Below are 15941 nucleotides of genomic sequence, written 5' to 3'. Positions count from 1 at the left end.
TCTTGACAGTGCAGGTTTGTAATGATAGCATCATTAAAATTTATAGTAACCTTCATGCCAAATAATTTCCAACAGATCAAAGCAAATCAGAAAACTAGGTTACAGATAGCATTAACAACTGGAAATGTTCTACTTCCAACAGACGCATGGTGGATTATATCTTTCATGCAAACTGAAATTATGGTTCTAATTCTGCAGCCTTTAATTACATGAGCAGTCTTTACACGTGTAATTTCTCACGAACAGTGATGGTGTGCATGAGTAATGATCCAGACAACTCCATCTGGGACCCAGACCTCAAATGTGTATTTACATATAAAGTTACACACACAGCATATTAGATTCAGTTAAAGAGTACATTTTTGGTGTGTGAAGTAATCCTCAGTAGATTTATATTAATAGTTAAATATATTGTCTTCTTTTCTCATTTCTATCTTTCACATTCTTTCCACTCCCAAAGATTATGCAATTTATATATCATTACTTCATGATCATTCAGAGGAATTGCATTTGAATTTTTAAATAATTATTTTTTCTTAAGATAGTTACACATAGCTGTATGATGTTTCGTGTAAAATACTTTAAATACTTACGTATTTATGAAAAAAAAAAAAACCACCATGATTTTCAAAGTCATGTTTTAGGCTGTGAAATTCCTAAACGCTGATACATCGATCAGTTCAACTGTACGTATTCTTTGAGCATTTGTGTGCAAGTGACAGACTTGACTGATGGTATACTTCATTGACTTTTTTTAAACATAGTGAAAAACTGACTAAAATAAGTTCCAAGATGAAAGACACATGCTGTACATTTATTCCATGATTACTGTGCACTGAATTAGAACTAGCTTTTAGAGGATTTGTTTCTATAATTTGGTGAAGATGTCATCAGTAAGCATATGATAAATAATGTCATGTAATAACAGTGTAAATAAAACATACAATTCAATCAAAAAACAGACAAAACCAAAATAAAATAAAAACAAAACCAAAACAATAACAACAAGGGAAAACCCACAAATGACACTGTAGAGGCTCGGAAAGTGGGTTTCTGCCTCTTGGGAAAACCACTGTCAATTTTCTGACAGAATGACTAAAACAGAACAACATAATTGCTTTTTCTAGCTGGCCTCCACATTTCACAGAACTTCGGAGAAGCTGTAATTTTATTTGTTTTTGCCTACATGGCTTCTAGGTGCACAGCTTCCAGCATGTAGCATTTGTGCTTGGCTGTGTAGGAGGATTCGGAGGAGCACTGTTGTTGGTTACATGCCATGTGACTTTTCACCTTCTTAAAGGTTTATTCAGTGGTAGCTGATTAAGCTGCGTTTCCAACTGCATTACAACACTGCGGCAGCTATCTGATGACAGATTCCATCCTTCTGGGATCACTTCATCTCAGTAGCGTGAAGCATAGAGAAAAGGAATTTTCTTTCAAGTAAAATTAATACCAACATGCAGCTAATTAAATTTTTTTTTAATAATTTTACTCTTATTTTGTATTCAGTTAATCAGAGAATGGCTAGTCAGCTCCAGTCAGATATGCTGTATTTTCCTGGTCACTCTGGATGGATGTAAGACATTATGTTCTTACAGAGAAGTCACAGCCTAATACCCTGATGCTGTTTTTTGCTACTTAACAAAAAACATACGTTGTGTGTGTAAAATGAAGACAGTATGTGCACACATCTGTCTCCTTTCAGTACCTTGTCCTTCCCTCAGCACATACAGATAATTTTATGAGAAAGACAGTCTTCTCTAATCCTACTTTTACTGTATGCTTACCATAGCAAATGCTGCTCACGTGTAGACTACTATTTTGTCCAGATCTCTTCCCGCATTAGAAGACTTACATAATCGTATTGAGAGAGAGCACTTAGAGATCTATAATCCACTGGTCTTCCTGAATGACTTTTTACATAATGAAAATCTGTGAAGGGTAAATATGTTGAGTAGGAGTTCCATTAGCACTTAAATATAATAGATTTCTGGAAAATATACATAAATAACACAAACCTTGTATTATAAGATGGAAAAGAAAGCACATAACCAATCCTTTCAGACTGTAAACAGTAAGGATGTGTTTAATTTTTAGTCCAGAAGCTAATGGTATCAGCCAGTTTACTTGGTTGTTAAATAACAGCATTCCCATAAAAGCTTCCATGTTTACTTGAAGAATTTTGAAACCGATTTTAATTCATGTTCACAATGCTGTTAAGTTTAAAGTGATGTTTGGGCTGCAAAACGAGGAGAGTCACTTAACTGTGGTTCTGCATTCATTTTGTTAGCAAATTAAAAAACTAGCATTTTCTTACATTTATGGACTAGGAGTCCTGGAACAAAATTACATATTGCTGCATTTAGCAGACCTCAATTCAAATAGTTTGATACAACTGCTGATCATTGTTGCTATCAATACCACAGGACTAAATTTTATACTCCTTCAAATGTGAATATCTTTTGTTAAAGTAAATGCTAGAAAAATGAGGACAGCATTTGGATCCTAACACAAGAGGATCTGTTAGTCTAACCTAAAATGTTCTCTAGATTTCAACTTTCAAAGCCAGTGGTTGAGTATTTACTCAACAGTCCTCAGCAAGCAGTGCTGAAAGCAACATCATGCCTGCTATCCTTAAGGCAGAGATTTTTTGACTTTTCAAATGCCTGATTTTCCTGCTTTATAAATTTAGATACATCACTGTATCTAAACATCTACCACTATCTATCATTCACCTTTGGGTACATGAGAAAGCTGTGTTTATTTAAAGAAAACTTAATGTGAAGGCTTAGCACGTTAGCTTAATTTCTGTAGTTGAAATAGGAACTTTTTCTTTAGAAGAAAATGTGCATCGATATTCCAGTTTTCATTTGTTTGCTTTAAATCACTGCTGTAAGCCAACCATTAAGTTTTAAGAACATACTTTATTTTAAGTTAAATAAACAGTGACAATAACAAGTTTCATTCAAGTGTAGAAAATACCACTCATGCACAGGCAAAAACAATGTAATTCAAGTCAGCAGTAAGATTTCAGTATACAGCAAATTTAATGTGTGTCCTATGAATAAGGACAAAAAAACTGAAGTAGAACAAGATTCAAATTAAGCAGTGAGCATCTTCATTTGTAGTGAAAACACAGTGACATTCTCATTCAATGGTCAGCAGCAGAGTATTTGTATTCTCATCACACTAAATTCAGAGTATTTGAAATTTGACTTTTTTTATTTACAAAAATAGCATTTCCATTTTCCTTTCACTCGCACTCCAGTGGGAAAAAATCTGTGAATCTAGCATATTTATTTATTTCTTAATTTAAAAGAAACATCAATACTTTTGGACAGTGGTGTTTCATACTGTTTTGATTTGCGTACTCACGCTCCTGAACTCTGTCACATTGTGCATACACTTGTATCAAGTGTGCTTTTCTTAACAGGAGATTAATAACAGGAACACTATTCATTTAGAAGAGACTGTAACAATCCTCTTAGAATTCTACTTCATCTTTTGATTTCATATATAAGAAAATACAGACTTTAATGAACACATTAATAGTGGATAAATCTGCAGTCACCTTTGTCTTAAGATTTGAAAAGACATTATTTTTTCAAGGTTCGATCCTTTACTAACTGTGTGCACACTCAAATGGAGTAAGACTTACGTAATTATCAAGTCTTCAGGTCCTGTGTTATTGAAAATCAAAGAAAAAAAGTAATGGACTGAAAATTTCCAGCTCATGAATTCAGTGTGGCTTACTTTTGAAGATGAGTCTTAAAAATCCCTCTATACAAATAACTGTTGCTAAACATTACATCCATTTAGGATAACAAAGTACAAAATAATGAATGCAGTAGATGTTATATTACCATGTTTTTTATCCACCAGAAACCTGGCTTGCATGCCTAGGGTTTTCAGAACATGAGTTCAAATTATCTGATATATATATGACTTTTTCAAGAAGCAAAGAAAAAAGTCCAACTTCTGATGCACCTTCATGTGAACTAAGTATCATGAGACTGCAGGGAGTGAAAACACTCACAAACCCTTAGTGACTAGTGGTGGCCATCCTGAACAGTACATTCTGCAGCTTTTGCTGCATTTTCCATAAATGTGTTTACACAGTATTATTGTGAAAGAGTTCTTCACAATTAAATCAAAACACAGCTATTACACCTCATATATGTCTAGACAGACTGAAGCAGTAGCACCAATTAAAACAGGCTTGACTGTTTAAGAGTGCTGCTGGGAATCTATACAAACCTAAGTTTTGTACACAAAACACATCCTATGGAATGAGTGAAACATCGTAGAAAGGAACGTGGAGTCTTATACATTAATTCCTATGTGAATCAAGTCTAGACTGATCAGTGTGCATAACTCACAATTCCAGCCTTCACTTAGCGTTCCTTTTCCTCACTAGATTCAATTTGTTACAGACTTTTTTTTTACCCAAACCCGGTTTTATTACATATTAAAAAGTCACCTGCTGCTGTTCTTAAAAGTTTCGTCCTTAACTCAAAAAGTTATCACCTGTTCATATATGTTGGTAACATACTTTTGTTAACAAACAAAGATTATTTTCTAGTAATTTCACCAGACATATCTGATTATTACCTTTTGATAATGTGTCCATAGTAAACGGTGTGGCAGACTAATTATGTATTAAAACCCCCATGTGATCGGGTCTCTATCACTCCCTCTGGAGTGTCTCATATGCACTACGATGTCTGTACTAAGCATTCTTGAATGAATGGTGTGTATTTACATGAACAGAACAAATCTCCATAACTTACATAATAAAGAACATTAACACATGGGTCCTTTTATAAGACATAACAGTGCTTCTCTGCAAAGTTAATGTCCCCTCAGTTCTACATTTAAACAGGCAATTTTTAGGTAAACATTGGGAAAGTTTTCTGCTGCTCTTGCTTTTATCTTCCCAAACTGTGGGGCATCCAATTGGACCAGTTATGCATCCAGTACCACAGACTTCCTCTTTCCCAAATGATTTCTCAGAAATGAATGAGAGATGAAACAGATTTTTTTTAAGCTTTATCTGGATTTCTGCAAAGACCTCAGGAGTTTGCAGAAATGTGACTGACTGTATGTCAAGAGGCCAAAGTCTCTGCCTTCAACATGAGAGAGGATCTCTTTCAGGATGACTAGAAAGGTCTGCTTTCACATTACATCACTGCTGTTTGCCAAACTATTGTCAAAAATTATTGCATCTGATGTAGATGGATTCACTGCTCCTCATCTCATAGTTAACTGTGAAGTTCAGACAGATTGCATCTACAGAAAGAATCTGAACCAGTGGTAAGAATCAGCCTTTCTGCAGGGGGAGACAAGATCATGGTTAATGTGGAAGAAAACCACAGGGCTTGCTAGCATTTTTCTGACTATGCAGCTCTCCCTTTTCTCTCTCAGGATGTGGAAAGCCATCAATATGTGCTGTGCCAACCCTGGTAGCTGGCTTCTATGCAACCCAGTCTAAAGCTACAAACTGTACTTGCTGAATATTGCTAGTTTTCTCTGTTCTCCTCCACACTCCCCTTTTCCTGATCATTAACCTTTACTGAAATAGACATTTACATTCTCTTGTTGGTGTGTCCATTCTTCCCTTTTTCCTCCACTGAAATAATATCTTGTGTATTGCTGAAAAAAGTCTCGATCTATTCTATTCACTGTCACGCAAAACACCTGTGTTGGCCTCCAAATTTGTGTCAGTCAGAAACATTGTAAACAGTGAGCAGCAGCAAACTGCAGAGCCTATTCAAGAACAAAAAATACAGGCTTCTGAGAGTGATGATCTATTAATAGCAGACAAATCGCCCTTATAGCCAGTAGTGATAATACCCTCAATACTTCACAGTTAACCCTTACAAGTCCAGCTAATGAACACATCCTAGTTTGCAGGCTGATTTGCATCTTTTTCTTCAAAAAGCATGAAAGGAACTGTGCATTTCAGGATTTAGAGAGGCAAAAGTTTTTCGTTATGTTTCCAAGTGCTAGGTTTAGATTCTCAGTGCACCCAAGTGACAAGAGACGCGTGGCACGAAGCACTTTTGGGCGGCCCTGTGAGAGCTCTCTAGTGCCAGCACAGTCTATGAGAGTTTTACCACACACACTGCCAGCACGATAGCAATAATGAGAACAGCGGAGAAAATAATCCCAGCCAGAACTTTGCTGATATCGCAGAAGGATTTATTTTCCTCCACAGAGATCATGCCAATGGAAGAAGCGCCCACGCTGATGGTGGATTTGAGTTCAGCCCCAGGGTCTTGCTTAGCCTCTACTGTCCACTGGGGGACATTGACCTTCATTTCCATCTCGTACATCATTTCTCCTACCTGGTTGATTTCGTTCTCTAGGTCCTTCAGATCCACCACATCTATGTTGTGCTCAGCCTCGTACTTCATGTTCTGGACGCTCATGGCCCGGGCGGCCACGCCGGAGGTGCCCCCGCTCATGCCCGTCTGGATCAGGTGCTTTTTGGGGACGTTCAGCGGGAATTCGTGCCCCAGCTCCAGGGCTCTCCTCATGTCGATCTCCAGGATCTCTAGGCACGTGGAGAAAATCACCCATAGTCTCTCGAACTCGGCTTTGTCCTCCTTACTCACGGTTTTGTCCCTCAGCACCGTGGTCAGCTTGTTCCTGTTGGCCACCGCCAGCTCCTGGGCTTTCTGCCGGGTCTTCTTCAACTCCTCGCGCAGGTTCTGCGAGTCCGAGGTGCCGCCGATGGTCAGCACCATGTGCCGGTAGCAGGCGGTCACCCTGCTGAGCGCGTCCAGCAGCGCCTTGCACTCCTCCTTCACCATGGTCCCGCCGTCCGGGCGCCTCCGCCGCGGTTACCCGGCCCCGGGAGCGAGGAGCTGCCCAGCGCAGCCGCTACCAGCACGCATGGCGGGAGGCAGCCCCGGGTCGCGCCCGCCCCGCGGCCCCTCAGGCGGCGCCGGCCGCTCCGGGCGCGCGGGGCGCGGGCAGCATCGCTTCCCCCGCTACCGCCGGCGGGCGGCACGACCGAGGCGAGCCATCCCGCAGAGCGCCGGGCGTCCGCCGATCGGGCGCCGTACTTTGACGAGTGCCAAACGCGGGACGAAAACAAACGCAAAAGCTAAAGCTTCGGCTCCGGAGAACGGCGGCTCCCCCCGCCCGCTGTCTGCACGAACCCGATCCGGCGCAGCCGGGCGCCGCGCGGTCACATGGCGCCGAGCGGGGAGCGCCCGCGGCCTCCGGGCGCGGCCCGGGCCGGCCCTATAAGCCCTCGCAGGCTCCGCCCCTGCAGGCTCCGACCCCCGGCGGCCGCCCGCTTCCTCGTTCGCTTCCCGCCGCTGCCCGGCCATTGGCTTCGTGCGGCGCCGCGCCGGCCCGCCCTGGTTCCCGGTAGGGCTCGGCCGAGGCGCGGGGCGGTTGGGGGGGGCGGCGTTGGCGGGGCGAGGGCGCTCTCTCACTCCTCCTCTCCCTCTCTTCCTCCCGCAGCCCGCTGGTCGCTTTCCGCGGGGCCGGTCCCGCCGGTGCGCTCCCGTCCCCTCCTCAGCCAGAACGGCTGTGTCGCGGCCTGCGAGCCGCGCCGCGAGAGGGGAGGTGCCGGCCTCGGCCGCGGCCTGCTCCCGGGCTGGGGCTGGCGCGGAGCCGGCGGGGCCTTGGGGCGGCCCTGCTGGGGTTGCGGCGCTGTGCTCCCCGCCGCGACGGCGGCTCCGGCTCTGGCGGCGTCCTGCCCGTGGCGCGGGGCTGCTGGTGCCCGTGGTCCCGCTGCCACCTGCGGTAGACCCGCTGCCCACGCTGCACGGCGTCGGGAGTGCTTAATGCACTGCTGAACTTTTTCTCACCCCGGTGCGTGCATTATTTATACCACAGGAGTGCACTCCGGTTCCTACCTGGCTCTGTGCGTGCTTTCTGTATATCGGCGTCACAGATGCTTCAGTTTGTTTCTCGGGGGCAAGAATTTGTATCTTTTTACTTCTTTTCTGTGGATTATTTAAGAAGGCCCCTAGGAAGTGTGGGTATGGGGCCCAGAATGTCTAAGGGTAGTTGAAATCAAGTAATCACGCATCAGAAGGTACAAACACAAGCTTTTTACTATAAAAAATGATTCTCTAGTGGCTGCCCTTGTGTACGTTCTGAAATATGGTGTGGTCAGTCATGAGCTGTAGGCTGTGTTTGTACACATGCCTGTGTCTTCCAGAAGAGCAGATAACACTGACGCTGAGCGCTGCGTGGCAGGCTGGGCTGTGTTGTGCTGTCTGTTAACACATGTTTCACCTTGGCAGACTTCTGGAGAACTTGCTTGTCGTGGCACACACAGCTATATATGCCTTAATGCTCCTGGACAACCGTATGGTTTGATGTTGCTACAGTAATTTATGAGAAGTGAAAGCATCCTCCAAGAGGGGGATCGTGGCCCCCCTTCCTTACTGTGGCAGCAGTGTGTGCCACAGGCAAGATAAGGCTCTGGGCAGGGCAGGCGCTGGGGGGGTATGTTGAGGCTGTGTTCCTCTTCTATGATTTGGTTGCATGGGGAGTTTGGTCCTCTGCTCCCCGACTGCTTTTTGTTCTGCCTTTCTGTTGGACCAGGCCACAAGTCTTGTGTGGCTACTGCTGCACCCCTGTGCACCTGTGGAAGAAACCAGCTGCCAAGTCCTGCAGCAGGCTGTGGGGTCACTGTGGAGCTACTGGGTAGCTCTCTGCCAGTGGTAGGCAAGGTGCGGTGAATCAGTGTCTGTTCCCTGCTGGAATGAAGAAGCACAAGATGCTTTTGACCTTGTATGTGAAGTTTTGTAACTGCTTAACTATTGTCATGTGGTAGAAGGATTAGCTCTAGGTTTCAATCTGGAGTCCTGTCTGACTTAAGCTTAATCCTAACTAAGTTACACATCCATGTGTATGTGGGCAGGAGCTGCATTGCTGCATCTTACTGAGGCTGCCATTCCATGTGGCATGCCAGAATCCTGGAACTCAATTTCTTTGAAATCCAGATGTAGCTGAGGAGGGGAAGAGATGTTGGTTTAGGAGCATGTGACTGCATAAGTCTGAAGGCGGCAGTAGTTACAATCTGTGTCAGGTAATGCCTAAAAACTTCTCTAGATATGTCATGTGTGAAGAAAGATTGTTCTACAGAATAACTCTAATTAAGTTCAGTTGTGTGCAATTATCCTATTCAGGTAGATTCTGAAAACTCTTAAAATTTAGTTGTAGCTTATCAGACATGATGCTGTTAAATCCAAGTCATAATAACACTTTCAAAGAAGATGCTGACTAGTTGAAGCTTTGTCCAGAGTTTCACAAAAAAAGCTAAACTCTGAAATTAGAAGGGAGTTAGGAAGCAGCATAATGAGTGCAAGCAGAAATGTATTTGCTAGTTCTGTAGGAAGGCTTACTTCCAACAGGTGTTTATGATAGTGTTCTTCATGTTGCAGTACTCTTAAAAACTGCAAGAAACTCTGCTGCTTCTTGAGCATTAGTGCTTATTAAGTCTTGTATCATTTTAATAGACTTAAGTGGTATTTTAGGTAAATACAAATCTGTTTTGTTTGAATGGTTGGTAAATCTTGCCTCGTGGCTTTGCCTCTGGGATGAGCTCATACACTGAGTTCAGGCATCTGAATGCTGTGACCTGAGATGGTTGAAATCCACTTAGATGAGGACAGAACATAAGGATTGGATGCAGTGTGAACAAAACTGGTTGATTGTCTGATAACACAGTGCAGCTTTGTTCAGATAACTCCTGGCTTGTGTTTTATGAAGCATTTTGTTGTAAAGTGTCTTGAAATGTTGATCCAAAGTGAGAATTTTCATTTCCACATCATTGCCATGAAGATGATCAGGGGGCTGGAGCACCTCCCCTACAAAGACAGGCTGAAGGAGCTGGGCTTGTTCAGCCTGGAGAAAAAGAAGGCTGTGGGGTGACCTCGTTGCAGCCTTTCAGTACCTAAAGGGAGCCTATAAACAAGAGGAGAATCAACTCTTTGAAAGGATAGATAACAGCAGGACAAGAGGAAATGTTTTTAAGTTGAGAGAGGGAAGATTTAAGTTGGATGTCAAGGGGAAGTTCTTTACAGAGAGAGTGGTGAGGTGCTGGAACAGCTGCCCAGAGAGGTTGTGGGTGCCCTGTCTCTGGAGGTGTTCAAAGCCAGATTGGATGGGGCCCTGGGCAGCCTGGTGTAATATTAAATGGGGAGGTTGGTGGCCCTGCATGTGGCAGGGGGGTTGGAGATTCACTGATCCTTGAGGTCCCTTCCAACCCAGGCCATTCTGTGATTTCTATCATGGAGGAACATCAGTCTGATAAGTTTATTGTGGACTTGCTGTTGCGTGGCTTTCAGTTACCTTGGGCCAGTGTATGGTGCCCAATGTGGTATTAAAGGCCAGTAGTGCTTATAATTGCTTGCTGTGCTACTTGGAAGAACTTCACCTGTGCAACTGCTCCTGCCTTCCTTCCTCTCTGCTCCTCAAAAGGGTTATCTAGTGTAATTCAGCAGTGTTTCCCATAACTAGATAATCTAGTAATGGGTAGATGTTAAAGCTCTTAGCATCAATGAGATAAAGCTAGTGTTGGCCTGCAGCAACCTGGTTTTCCTACTGAGATATGCAGAAAATGGATGTGGTCTGCTATGAACATGAGTGGTCTGTGACTCTGTAGTTGGGATGCAGTGTTTATGCCTCCATTTTAATGTTTGGGCCCGATGCATCAGCTGAGGAGTTCTACAACTGCTTTGTCTCTGTGAGTGAAGGATCACCATAATTGGCTTAAGAAAACTCTGTTTATCCTTGTACTTCAGCACCTTAGTTTTGGTGTGTTTTTGTGTGGTCAGTTGCCTGTGAATTCATGCTGATACCTCTGCAGGCCTGCAGAGATGACCTTGTATAAATGCATTGAGCAGATGGTGAGGACTCTGTCTATTCTGTTAATGTTTGTTCTCTAAATATGTTCTTTTTAATCTTTGTAGTTCTACTGATGAGCCTTTTCTGCACTCTTCCTTCACATTTGCTTGTGTCTTGCTCAGGATTTCCAATTTGAGACTTGAGTGCAGTCTTAGTAATGGTAAGCTAGAGAACAAACACAGGTGAGGAATTTGCAGCTACTCAGTATATTATTAAACCTTCAAGGGTTGGGAATCCATACTCTCTTGGGCTGTTAGGATTGCAGCTTGTTCTAAGTACCTGGCTAATGCCAAGAGAGCTGATCTCTGAAGTCAGGGGAGGTGACTGGGTGAGAGCAGACAGCATCCTGTGGGAGGGTGATCTGCTCATAGAGTGCTGATCAGAAGGATGAAATAGGTGGCTGGTGGGAGTCAGGCCGCTATGTACTTTGGTCTCAAATCTGAGAGAAATGCAAATGTTTTGGCATCAAGCTATAATATGAATGCACTTAAATTAGAAAGGTTGAACATTCTTTTTAAGAATGAGCTCTGGTTTAGAGTTTTTTGGGGGGCTCATCATGGAAAGCAGTGTGAGGAATGAGCGGAACGCACCTATGTGGCACTGCCTGCTCCTGTCAGGCACTGTGCAATGCCCTAGGGCACAGCATGATGCTGAGAGAAGTGATGAGAGACAGTTGTCTGACCCTAAATAGAGAAGTGGGATCTGTGTTGAGAGAGATGTGCAGAGATGCCCCTCCACCCCCAAAAACCCAAACAAACAAAAAACTAAACACTGCACACACAAATCTGAGCTCTGTACCCTTCACCTGAAAAAATGTGACTGCAGGGGAGATGCTGTTGAAAAAGGAGCATCTTCCTGGAATGGCATTGACCTCTCCTTCCCAGAACCTGCTGCATCACTGTCAGGCTCTCATTCTGGGATGATATAACTTAGTTTTCCTCTGGTTTCTAGGAAGCCTTGAGCTGACTGATGCAGATTCACTACTCAATACTCTGATAATTCAGAGGTGATATTCTGATATACCCACTAAAATCACTGAAATCACTATAAGCTGCAGCTGAATGTAAAAGGTAGAAATAGTTTCCTTTTTATCTGTCCCTTGTGGTGAGCAGGGTACACTGGAACATGTCTTGGAGCCATAGTTCATCAGATGTTCAGTGCTCATTAGGGGTGGGAGTTTTTCTGTGTGCCCAGAAACAGAGAAGGTGTTTTTGCTTCATGATGAAAATGTTGATTTGAGGTCTCAAGTTCAAACTGTGACTTTTAGCCTCAAGTAGCCTCAATATGAGGAGTAATACTGCAAATAAAACTGTAGTTACAGTGGTAACTAGTTTTATTTGGACTGAGTCTAGTTAATTCCCACTGTTAAATTTGTGTTTGCAGAGTGCTTTAAGATATGCTCAGATTCAGCTGTACTCCTAACAAGTGGTGCTCTGAAAGTTTTTTTTTGGGGGGGAGGAGGGGAGGAAAAGGGGAGTAGTAGTGGTGAAGGGGATCCCACTGTGTTTGAAAAATCACTTGGAACTAGGGAACAATTGTTTCATCCAGGTTTCTTTCTGCATAGCTCTACAGTTCACTAGTGTGATAAATACACTTAAGAATTTGATCAGGAATGTCTCAGTGTAATGTTTAGCTGTTCTGAGATGAACAACTTGTAGCTGAGTAATAAGTTACTGCTTGCTCTGACTTCTGTCATTCTTGTGAGCTTTTCAGCAAGTGATATTCTAGTTATTGGTTTACTAAGCTGGAGTTGTGAATGTTGTACAAGAGTCTGCAAGCAGAGATGAAATTGATGTCAATGTGTGAACAAGTCAGTCTTGTGCTCTTCACCACGGAATATGAAGTATTTCCATACAAAATCCTTTGTGCTATTATGAAAGGCATTTTCTCTGTAGTATGTCTCATTAGGTCTTCAGTGTTAAAATGGGATATTCAGCAGGTGTACTTCAGAACTGAATAAAAATTTTTAGAATGGGGACATAATGTAGCTGTCAAGTAAAAGCAGTGGCATCTATTTTAATGACTATTTCAAAATGTTCCTTAAAAAGAGCTGCAAATGAATAGGTCTGTGAAAAGCACTGGGTTTCACTATCTCTAAAGGAAAACCTGATGCCAAAAACTTTCATAGCTAAGTCCTGCTTATTGCTTTCAGTACCAAAGGTCATAGGACTTGGTTCCCACTCTTTTGGAAAACAGTGACGTGCTTGGATTCCATTGCATGGCTTTTCACTTCAGCTGTTCCTGGTGCAAGATGTGTCATTAGAACTATCACTCTGTCCTTAATCTACAAAGGACTTGGCTGTTCTAAGGGTATGATTATGTTGGTGGGTTTTTTTGTACAGGGTAACAAAATGCTTATTGGATTCTCTGATGAGCTGGCTTCTGTTCTTCCAGCAATCAGAGCTATTTCTATGTTTACAGGCGTGAAGCCACGCAGCTAAGTGATTCCATTTAAACATTTTGAAAGTAGTACTTACGTATTGCTTTACAGCTTAGCATGATAGAATTTAATAAACTTAGTGAATATGGCTTATGAAAATTTTTAATGGGCTTTCAGTTATATGTTACCAGAACTGTTCAATGCTTATATGACTTTGTGCTTTTTCCTGCTTGTGTCATGTTAGTAAATCTAAAGCTGTCTGAGGTGCAACTAGAGGAATAATTCCACCACCTGCCCCTTCAGTTCCATTAGATTAAAATTGGATGTTGTGTTCTGCCAACAAATTCTCAATGGAATATTCTAATGCATTCTTAGAATTACTGCAGTGCATTAGCTGTTGTGTTCAGATGCACTTAACTTTTGAGATGGAAAGAAATCGACTTATCTCAAAAATGCTTGAGACAAAATTTGGGGGATCTTTAATGTATTCTTCAGTTTCCTTAGAGTTGATCTGTAGAAGTGTAGTGTGAAGGACTTGGCTTTGTTGTAGTTACTAATACTGCATGGCCAATACATCCCCATTTCTGTCTGGGCAAATGTAGTTGATTAACTGCTTCAGTTAATTTAATGAACACTTCATTCTTTCTTTTGCATACCCACACATTAATCAGATATGGTAGCCATCCACTAATGGAGCAGTGTGCAGATGAGGGGCTGAGAGAAAGGTGTGAGAAAAGAGAAGGAAATTGAGAATCCATTCTCAAAATAGTACTCATTTGACTACTGGTTGCTACTTCCTGCTGTGCAGGGACTTGGTTGCAGCTTGATGTGCCCAGCTGGGAGATTAGGGTCTTCAGTCTGCTTCTGCTCAAGGTGGCTGGCAAACTCTTTTGTGAACTAAAAGTTGAAGCTTCCTTATTAGGGCTTTAGCATGTTGACAGCATCTTAGTTGTACTACAGTAGCTAAAATGCTAGAATTAATGCAGATTCTTGTCACTTCTTTTTTTGAGCTCTTAAGCATGAGTTACTGCCGCAGTCAGTAGTTCTGTAGTAAACAAAATGCCTGGCTCTATGTGGTAACTCACGAACCAGATCTGAAGATTGTCGTTTCAAACTTAGTGGGTCGATCTGTTAACTGAAACAGTTCTTACAGTACCCTGATTTTTTTTTTTTTTTTTTACATGCAGGCAATGACTTAAGAGCTGCATCAGTCAAACAGCAAATTTCATAAGCTAAGGTTTTCTAGGGGGCTTTCCCCTCCAATACATCCCTTCTATCTGGTTTGCTAGGGTATTAAATATTGTTAATTTCCTATTAGGCAAAGCTTCTCACTTCTTTGATGAGATTCAGGTTTCTGGAGAAAGGAGGTCTGTGGAACGTGTTCTTCCTTCCCTTTTCTACTATAGGAAAGAATCCTTTGGACTTAGATTCATTAAGCCGAAAAATGGGCAATATAGCAATTATTATTAGTAATTATTTATTTATTAGTAATTATTAATAGCAAGTGCACTGCATTTTTGTCTCTGCAGTCTGATGCTTAGTTGCCTTCTTGTGTCAATGTACTCTTGGCTCGTCTCCCCACTGCCTAGCATCTGGCATCCTAATACTTTCTTACGTACTGCGTAGACAGTCACAACATTCTCATCTATCAATTGACTGGATAGTGAACATGAATTCACAAATGAAAAGGCAGATGAAGATGCTTTGGTGGGCCATCTACTTCAGCAGAAGCTTGTTTTGGAAAGTATCTTGAGAGATCGTATCTTCTAGAGAGGCTAGAAGGCTGGATCTGTATCACTTCTAGTAGAGGTTTGTCTAACAGGTTCTTAAAGATTTACAATACTGGAGACTTGATAGCTTTGACAAGTGATCTAAAACATGTGTTTATCTTTTTTTTTTTAAAGTTGTTCCTGTTCTGTAACCTGACTCTCTTTACCTAAGTTGAGGCCTGTTTCTTCTTCTACAGATGTGGAACAAAATGCCCTTGCTGAGACTTTAGTACGTCTGGGGGATTTTCTTACTTATCTCATGCGGTTTCTTTACCTAAACCAGTATCACTGCACTGTGTTCTACATCTTCCTTTTCTGCCTTTCTCACTTAAGATTCTTCAGTCAATTTCATCTTCCCTGAAGTGTAGCACCCAAAAAGGAATATAGGACTCCAAAATAAGCTTTGCCATGGTTGATGATTTTGCTTGCTGCATGTGTTCATACAGCCCTCTATGACATTTGCTTTCTATATAATAAGTTGATGTTGAATCATGTTTGAACTGTGAGCTCTAAGTCATTTAAGATTTTACTGGAATTATTGCTTAGCTGGTTGTTCATAGGCAGTTAATAGGTAATTAGTCCTGCTTGCTAAGTCCTGTCTTAATGCTGGCACAGCCAAATTGATGTCCTTTCATAAAAGATATTGTTTTTATCCTTTTGGAAAGTGGATGAACTGTTTCATCTGGAGCTTCATGAGAAAAAACTGCTGGAGACAGTTACCTGCCACTGCCTCAGTTGTCTTTGGTGGCTCATGCTGAGGTAATCCGGGCTGCAAGAAACTGCTGATAACTTCATAGTGGGAATGACTTTCAGGCTTAATTGATTGTGCTTGTGTTGAGTTCTCCTTGTGCCTAATTATAAGGAAGGACCAGACAGTACATAGATCAGGTAACAGACAATAGATCACTTAACAG

General features: G+C 42.2%; 2 protein-coding genes across 5 annotated transcripts in view; one reads left to right on the top strand and one right to left on the bottom strand.

The window, feature by feature from the left end:
- Nucleotides 1-15941, top strand: part of ANKRD27 (ankyrin repeat domain 27) — a 58318-nt gene that overhangs the window by 8841 nt on the left and 33536 nt on the right. For 3 of the 4 annotated variants that reach the window (XR_016470552.1, XM_031615359.2, XM_031615361.2), the window contains exon 1: nucleotides 7109-7380. The exons of the other annotated variant lie outside the window; for it this stretch is intronic. Coding sequence is in view for 2 of the 3 variants with exons in the window: in XM_031615359.2 (XP_031471219.2) it covers nucleotides 7200-7380 (181 nt within the window). In the remaining variant the exon portion in view is untranslated. Of the gene's footprint in view, nucleotides 1-7108; nucleotides 7381-15941 lie in introns of those variants that run through there. 4 annotated transcript variants of the gene reach the window in all.
- Nucleotides 627-6974, bottom strand: RGS9BP (regulator of G protein signaling 9 binding protein). Its single transcript, XM_031615363.2, has one exon. The coding sequence runs from the start codon at nucleotides 6813-6815 to the stop codon at nucleotides 6102-6104; it is 714 nt and encodes a 237-aa protein (XP_031471223.1). The 5' UTR covers nucleotides 6816-6974; the 3' UTR covers nucleotides 627-6101.

This window comes from Phasianus colchicus, chromosome 13 (genome assembly GCF_987193195.1).
Source record: "Phasianus colchicus chromosome 13, bPhaCol1.hap1.1, whole genome shotgun sequence".
NCBI classification, from domain to species: domain Eukaryota; kingdom Metazoa; phylum Chordata; class Aves; order Galliformes; family Phasianidae; genus Phasianus; species Phasianus colchicus.
Note: the sequence above shows the minus strand (reverse complement) of the source record. Positions and strands in the feature narration are given on the sequence as shown.

What these genes read in the sequence shown, in the direction of transcription:
- RGS9BP (XM_031615363.2), bottom strand. Translation starts at nt 6,815, where the DNA reads ATGGTGAAGGAGGAGTGCAAGGCGCTGCTGGACGCGCTCAGCAGGGTG.